Below are 8951 nucleotides of genomic sequence, written 5' to 3' on the forward strand. Positions count from 1 at the left end.
GTAATTTTGTATATATTGAAATCCACGAAACACGAATTATATTCAGTCTTCAGAAATAAATTTATTTTCTAAATTCTTGCAGACATAATTACGCAATTTCCAGCATTCACGATAAACTCTTGAAAAATTCGATTCTAATCAGAAATATTTTCTGCACTAAATGTAATGTCACGAAAATGCAAATGGTACGAATTTCGAATGAGCCAACACTAGAACACTACTCCTTTGAGTTGATTTTCCTAAAAGATAAATTTTGTTTGAAAATCGGTAGGCTAGTTAGAATCCAAATCTTATCCATATTAGTGTATTAAAATCTGTATAAATTGTAAAAACTGAAAATTGATGCCAGTTAGAATGTTCATTTTCACGGATGCATTTGAAATTTTAATTACAGACGATTTTCTTTTTTATGATTCGTTTTATAGACTCATATGAAAAGCTTATGAGTTATTTGATGGCAAATGTTGATTTTTTTTTCCTAGCATGTCAGCTCTCTCATTTCCATTTATGCCACAAAGTGCTGGAATCCATTGCAAAGCTATGGTTTTTTCTAAATTTTGAATTTGTTTTATCAATGACATAGATATAAAATTACTCAAAATACGTGGATTGAATATTGCTTGCAGACAAACGTACAGAATGAAAATATTTATGTACGTCACGTTTTTAATGAGAATTAAAGTGACAATTTAAATGAGAAAGAAAACAAAAACTGTATTGTGTTACAATTTGTGTGTAATTTTGTTGCAGGTCTCTGGGCTATCAGTACAATGAAAATGGCGAAGTTGAGAAACAGGATAAATTCTTGAAGCGCATGTCAGGAATAATGCGTTTATATGCTGCAATTTTAGTAACTCGACCTTGCAGGTACCAACAGAATAAGAGCCACCCTCATGGACTGTCGCAAGCATGGCGCTGGATTTCATGTCTTCTGAACATGGGTAAAATTATTTGCTCTTTGTGGAACATTTGTTATTCAATAAGCTGTCGTTTGTGAAGTCAGACAGATTCCCGAATTATAATACCAGGATCATTTCATAAATAATGCACAGGTTGGCAGAACTGTGAAGTGGATGACGCAACACCAATGAAAATTATGTCAGTTGCAGTTGAAGGATTGAGGAAGAAGCACATGCATTCGTTTCGTCCATAGCATACTCTGTGTTTAGGTAATGAGAGCTAGAAATGGAGCCTACACGTGTCTTAGGTACTGTGATGATTGAAGACCAAAGATCGAATCTTTACGTGGCAAACCCCCCCCACAGAAATCCAGATTTCCAGAGTGCTTTGAGTGAGTTTGTGGTGAACTTACAGTCAACCGTACCACAGTTTCTCGTTGGGCTACTCATTTTCGTGGGGTCCTGTTAGCAAGTTTGTGATGTCCACGTGTTTCTGCTTCTGTTCATCAGTCAAGCAGTGGGGGACCCTTCGCACAGAAATTTTTTTCTTCTTCAAATTCTTTGTCAACATACAGAATACTGAATTTGGTGAAATCCCCATAGCTTCTGGAAATTCCTCACACGTCACTCGACGATCTTCTTGAGCATCTGCCACAAGTTTCACACTTTGTTCATGTGTTTATGTTTTCGGCCTCCCTGGTCTTGCATCATCGTCTAAGCTGACATGAAAACGAGTAGCCCAAAGAGAAACTGTACGATGGTCCAGTGTAAGCTCACCACACTACTCCACTGTGGATTTCTGTGAGGTTTTGCCAGATAAAGATTTGATCTTTGATCTTCAATCGTCACTGTACTCAAGACACATGTAGGCTTCATTTCTAGCTCGTGTTTCCTAAATACAGAATATGCTATGGACAAAACGAACACACTTGTTTCTTCTTCAAATCTTCAACTGCAACTGACGTAATTTTCATTGGTGTTGCGTCATCCACTTCACAGTTCTACCAACCTGTGCATTATTTATTAAATGGCCCTCATAGATTGGGATAATAATTTTTCAAAAGTCACTAAATGTCAAAATTTTCAAAATTGAGTTTTTGGTGATTACATGTCAACATTCAATTTATGTATATCCCTATGAAGTAGTTTTAGCAAAAGTTTATTATTGCTGCTGTTATAAGGCAATGAAAACTGTGATCTTTCGCAAAACTTGATATTCACTATCAGTCATTTAAACCAAAAGTCGATAAATGCCAACTACATTATAAGGAGAATAGAATACAACATATGATGGCTAGATAGCATTTTATATTTAGATCAACAATGTAAAATATTTATTAGAAGAAGAATAAGTTACTAGATATTTATAGCGCAGCCAGCTTTAACGATTCTTTGTGGGAGAAGACTACACTGGAACATAAGTGGCACGAATTGTACTATGAGAATGAAACCGAGTTTTAAATTGTAATACTTACTTACTTACAAATGGCTTTTAAGAAACCCGAAGGTTCATTGCTGCCCTCACATAAGCCCGCCATCGGTCCCTATCCTGTGCAATATTAATCCAGTCTCTATCATCATACCCCACCTCCCTCAAATCCATTTTAATATTATCCTCCCATCTACGTCTCGGCCTCCCTAAAGGTCTTTTTCCCTCCGGTCTCCCAACTAACACTCTATATGCATTTCTGGATTCGCCCATACGTGCTACATGCCCTGCCCATCTCAAACGTCTGGATTTTAAGTTCCTAATTATATCAGGTGAAGAATACAATGCGTGCAGTTCTGCGTTGTGTAACTTTCTCCATTCTCCTGTAACTTCATCCCTCTTAGCCCCAAATATTTTCCTAAGCACCTTATTTTCAAACACCCTTAACCTATGTTCCTCTCTCAGAGTGAGAGTCCAAGTTTCACAACCATACAGAACAACTGGTAATATAACTGTTTTATAAATTCTAACTTTCAGATTTTTGGTCAGCAGACTGGATGATAAGAGCTTCTCAACCGAATAATAACACACATTTCCCATATTTATTCTGCGTTTAATTTCCTCCCGAGTGTCATTTATATTTGTTACTGTTGCTCCAAGATATTTGAATTTTTCCACCCCTTCGAAGGATAAATCTCCAATTTTTATATTTCCATTTCGTACAATATTCTGGTCACGAGACATAATCATATACTTTGTCTTTTCGGGATTTACTTCCAAACCGATCGCTTTACTTGCTTCAAGTAAAATTTCCGTGTTTTCCCTAATCGTTTGTGTATTTTCTCCTAACATATTCACGTCATCTGCATAGACAAGAAGCTGATGTAAACCGTTCAATTCCAAACCCTGCCCCTGTTATCCTGAACTTTCCTAATGGCATACTCTAGAGCGAAGTTAAAAAGTAAAGGTGATAGTGCATCTCCCTGCTTTAGCCCGCAGTGAATTGGAAAAGCATCAGATAGAAACTCACCTATACGGACTCTGCTGTATGTTTCACTGAGACACATTTTAATTAATCGAACTAGTTTCTTGGGAATACCAAATTCAATAAGATATTGAATTCAATATCATATAATACTTCCCTCTCAACCGAGTCATATGCCTTTTTGAAATCTATGAATAACTGATGTACTGTACACTTATACTCCCATTTTTTCTCCATTATCTGTCGAATACAAAAAATCTGATCAATAGTCGATCTATTACTCCGAAAACCGCATTGATGATCCCCAATAATTTCATCTACGTACGGAGTTAATCTTCTCAAAAGAATATTGGACAAAATTTTGTACGACGTCAACAAAAGTGATATTCCTCGAAAGTTACCACAGTTGGTTTTGTCCCCCTTTTTAAAAATAGGTACAATTATGGACTCCTTCCATTGTTCTGGTACAATTTCCTTTTCCCGAATAGCAAGTACAAGTTTATAAATTTCGCTATATAATGCACTTCCACCCTCTTGTATTAATTCTGCTGGAATTTGATCGATACCTGGAAACTTGTACTTTTTCAGATTTTCTATTGCAATTTCGACTTCTGAAAGCGTGGGTTCGGGTATAAATGGCTCAGCAGTTTGTATTTCAGTTTCGTCCCGATCATTTCTATTTGGCCTATGTACATTTAGTAGTTGCGCAAAATAGTTTTTCCATCTGTTTAGGATTGATGGAGAGTCTGCAAGCAAGTCACCATTCTCATCCTTGATCACGTTTACCCTTGGCTGATATCCGTTCTTAAATTCCTTTATACACTTATATAAATATTGTAATAATGAAATTAATTCTAATGAAAAAATATTGTAATGTTAAAATAAATGTGTAGTAATGAAAATAGTACAGTAAAATCCTCTGTAACCGGCACCCAAATAACCAGCAATACCAAAACGATACTTTTGGCTGGGCAAAGGAAAAAAAACAGTTCGCACTTACTTTCGTTTTCAGTGAATATTCAAACCTAAAATGAGTGTATTATTTGTGTTGTGTGATGTGTTTTAATAAAGAAAATCCACACTGTTTTTATGCTTATTTAATTATGTTCGGACCGTCAGTGTTGCCACATTAGGAAGTTCTCATGAACTTTCGTTTTTAGTGAATATTCAAACCTAAAATTAGTGTATTATTTATTTTGAGTGATATGTTTTAATAAAGGAAATCCACTCAGTTTTTGTGTTTATTTAGTTAGGTTCGGGCTATCAGTGTTGTCACATTAGGAAGTTCGCACGAACTTTCGTTTTCAGTGAATATCCAAACCTAAAATTAGTGTATTATTTGTGTTGTGTGATGTGTTTTAATAAAGAAAATCCACACAGTTTTTATGTTTATTTAGTTATGTTCGGGCCATCAGTGTTGTCATGTTAGGAAGTTTTAAAATGTTAAAGTAATTTTTAGCAATGAAAATTATAATATTCCTGTAATATAAAATTTATGTAATTCAGCAATGTGGTACGGTGTCGTCAATTAATTAATTGATTATGTATCTAGATCATTTTTATTTTATTAGCAGAACTGTGATGAGTATCAGCATTTTCATGGACGTTGGGTCTTAAGGTCTGTTCTGATATGGCTGTTATTTACTTGTTTTATAGAACCAAGGCCAGATATATGTGCTACTTTGTTGTTTGACTTCTTGGAAGTGGCAGGAAATTCCATGTATTCCCACTACGGACAGCAATTTCAGAAGCTTCTACACTTGATCTGCAAGGAGTATTTTCCTAAGATTGAAAAGGTACAGTACATGAAAGTTATAGAGTTTTTGAATTCTTATATATCCAAGCCAAGAACCATACTAATATACCACTACACCGTGGTAAAAAGAAAGGATCAAGTACACATTAATGTATAGTTACATTCATTCATTCATAGTGTTCTGCTTATGGACAGGTCTTTCATTGCAAACCCAGCATTATCCAGTCTTTCCTATTTTCTGCCTTCCTCTTAGTCTCCGCATATGATCCATAGATCTCAATGTCGTCTATCATCTGATATCTTCTTCTGCACTGAGCTCTTCTCCCATTCACCATTCCTTCAAATGTATCCTTCAGAAGACAGTCTCTCTATTAGGTTTCTTTTAATCTAGCATAATGGTTAATTACATTGCACTGACTTGAAGTCTACACCTGTGGAGTAATGGTTAGCGGATCTGGCCGCAAAACTAGGTGGCCCGGGTTCGATTCCCGGTCGGGGCAAGTTACCTGGTTGAAGTTTTTTCCGGGGTTTTCCCTCAACCCAATATTAGCAAATGCTGGACCCCGAACTCATTTCACCAGCATTATCACCTTCATCTTATTCAGACGCTAAATAACCTAAGATGTTGATAAATCGTCGTAAAATAACCTACTAAAATAAAAAAACTCACTTGAATTGACATTAATATATGTAAAAACATTAGTTATAATGAAATATTTGCAGGTCTATATTTTATAGTCTATATTAGCTGTGGCTTTCAACCAATAGCACATCAGTCAGTGACGTCATATTGTTTTTGTCTAGGACGGTTCTAAACTTGAATAAACATTAGGTATTGAATTTTATGTTTGCTGTGACATCTGTGAACCTGTATTATTTGACATCTTTCATGGATATATTATAATTGAATAACACATAATATAATAAGTCATTATTACCATCTCTTGTGTATAAGTACCAAATCAAAACAAGCTATATTATAATATTTTGATAAATAAACAAGTATCAACTATGCCTCATTTGTGGCTCGAGCACTAGCACACTGGTTTTCCATCCAGTCTGTCTGAGTTTGATGTCTAGCCAGGTCATAATGGAACTTGTGGTGAAGAAAGACATTGCAAATGTTTTTTCTTGGAGTACTCCCATTTTCCTCTTTCAGTCTTCCAACAAATCCACCTTTCCCTCATTTCATTTGTCATCTGCAGTATACTTAAGCCATTCTAACTATACACCTGACAGTTTTGCGTAATATTGGTACCAAGAGACGCAACATTGTCACAGTGACCAAACTACAAAACAATACTACCACTTTTGAAGCCTGACTACTCATTTTTTACCCAATAGTTTGCCCCTATCACTCTCTAGTAAAGGTTCAACAGATTCTTTTCAGTATCATAAAACCTCCTCTCGCAAGATACAAATCTTAACTTGGTGCCTTAATAATAATTGAAAGTAGCAGATAGTGTTTCAAAATTTCGATCTTCTAGACCAGTGTTTCTCAAATTTTTTTCTACCGTAGAACCCATTTAATGTGTAGTGTAACTGCGATAATTTGTAATCTATTGTCTTTCTTTTGCTGCTATTATTATTATTATTATTATTATTATTATTATTATTATTAATTAATTATTATTGTTGTTATCAATTCATTATCATCATCATTATCATCATCCATGTTTCATTTTATTATTGATTCATATTTTCTTGATTTTTGTGTTCACTTTATAATATCTGCTAAGTAAAAAGTAAAATTTATAAACCTTATACTACTCACAAAACCATTGTGTGATGATTCTTACTATATTCTTAACTTAATCATGATGTGAGCTTTGATTTTGGAGGAGAAAGAAAAAAGCATTGTCACTTTTAATTCCCTTGGGTTTCAAAGCAACTTTCGGTATAATTTTATCATTTATCATGTAATGAATCAAATTAATCGAAACACAGTTCTCGATACACTAATGTTTGCCGACGATCAGGTTATTTTCGCTAAAACAGAGGATGCTTTACAAAGAGCCATTTATAATTTGCAAATAACCGCCTCAGATTTCAATATGGAAATCTCAAAAGAGAAAACAAGAGTCATGGCATTTTCGGGAGAGAATCCAATTCCAAGTAAGATCATGATAAATAATACTTTAATTGAACGTGTTAATTCCTTTAACTATTTAGGTTATAACCTCCCTTACATCACTGATGAAGATATGTCGAACAAAATATCTAAATTTATAAAAATCACTGGCGTAATTAACACTGTCTTCAGATCATCCCATGTTCAGAAACATACAAGGCTAAAGGTATATAAAACACTAGCTCGACCAGTCCTCACCTACGGTAGCGAGGCATGGACAATCAGAAAAGCTGATGAGCAAAGGCTGACGACAGCTGAAATGAGACGAACAGCGGGATGCTCTTTGCTGGAACACCGTAAAAATGTGGACATACTGCAGGAACTAAAAATGGATCCTATAGTTAATTTTGTTCAACAATATCGACTTTAGTGGAAAAAACATGTCGAAAGGATGAGTCGCACTAGATGGCCTAAACAGATTCTTACTTATGTACCAAGAGGAAAGAGGAAATTGGGAAGACCACGAAAGCGCTGGCATGAGACCGTAACAGATCCTGTAGGGTCTAATACGTGACGGATATGATGATGATGATGATCATGTAATGAATGAAGTTATATCGAAAGTTGCTTTGAAAATCAAGGGAATTTAAAAGTGACAATGCTTTTTTTTTTCCTCCTGCAAAATATTTTTAAAAACGCATAGCGGATTTTGGAGGCACAGCGACGATGTGTAATTCACTTACTCTACCAACATAATGCCCATGAATTATCCAACTGAAGTGGCTCCACACCCTTTAGTTTGAATAAATGGGTTTTTTAACAGTTACATGCAATCTAAATAATTATCAAAGAAATTAATGTATTTTTTTTCTTATAATGTTTAAAATTATATTTTCAGGTGACTCCATCAATTTCAAGTGGACCTATGATTAGACTTGAAGCCTTTTTACAGAAGATTTTGAAACAAGGTCATATTCTGCCCCCTGTTGGTTTGCTGCCTCCTAATTTTTGGTGATATTTTACCCGGTGCCTGTAAAAATATGCTGTACAATGATATTGCGATGATTCTTACTATATTCTTAACTTAATCATGATGTGAGCTTTGTAGAAATGAATTTTTAAGAATTCTCTATTATACATATTGTATATACGAATTTTCACAGTTTGAAAGTGGTATGTTAAAAAGTTTTTATAACCTTATCACTGTGACACAGTACCATGTTTCTGAAGCTACATTTGATATTTGATCCTGTTATAAGGTTTACCATCCATACTAAATAAAGTAGAACATCAAATATCGGACATACATTAAACTGAAAAACATTTTGATTATGAACTCATACAGTAATGCCAAATACAGTAAAACCTCGATAAGACGCGCCTGCTTATTACACTATCCCGTGTAATACGCTTTTTTGTCTGGTCCTTGCATATTTCATATATAACGTCTTTATAAAATACCCCGTTTGTTGCGCTCATGTCCCGCATAATTCACTATTTTTGTGGAATATTTTCGATGTAATTTTCAGCAATGTACTGTAAAACAGCAATGAAACACTTTGGTCATTGAACTTATTGGTGCCATTAACCCTTTACCTGTGCATTTAAACAGTTACCTTGCTAACCCTCTTTCTCAAACACATTCCTCAGTCGGCCGTAATAAAATTCTGGAAATTTTTGCTGGTTAGTTTGTTGTCCTTAGTGTATTGAAGTGCCTGTGAGTGTAATTACAATGAGTGTTAAAAAGTGCTTTCTGTGTCGGAAAAATTGGAAATCTTACGAAAGTACGAAGAAAAGAGTAATCTTAATCA

At 34.8% G+C, this 8951-nt stretch overlaps 1 protein-coding gene across 1 annotated transcript in view; it reads left to right on the forward strand.

Annotated features, from left to right (window-relative positions):
• The window catches only part of Gle1 (nucleoporin GLE1), a 37730-nt gene extending 29275 nt beyond the window's left edge, over nucleotides 1–8455 (forward strand). The window contains exons 10-12 of the mRNA XM_069828095.1: nucleotides 751–941; nucleotides 4970–5109; nucleotides 8039–8455. Coding sequence (XP_069684196.1) covers nucleotides 751–941; nucleotides 4970–5109; nucleotides 8039–8155 — 448 coding nt within the window. The 3' untranslated portion in view covers nucleotides 8156–8455. The remainder of the gene's footprint in view (nucleotides 1–750; nucleotides 942–4969; nucleotides 5110–8038) is intronic.
• Nucleotides 8456–8951: the final 496 nt, after the last annotated feature.

Source organism: Periplaneta americana, chromosome 6, assembly GCF_040183065.1.
Source record: "Periplaneta americana isolate PAMFEO1 chromosome 6, P.americana_PAMFEO1_priV1, whole genome shotgun sequence".
Lineage (NCBI taxonomy): Eukaryota > Metazoa > Arthropoda > Insecta > Blattodea > Blattidae > Periplaneta > Periplaneta americana.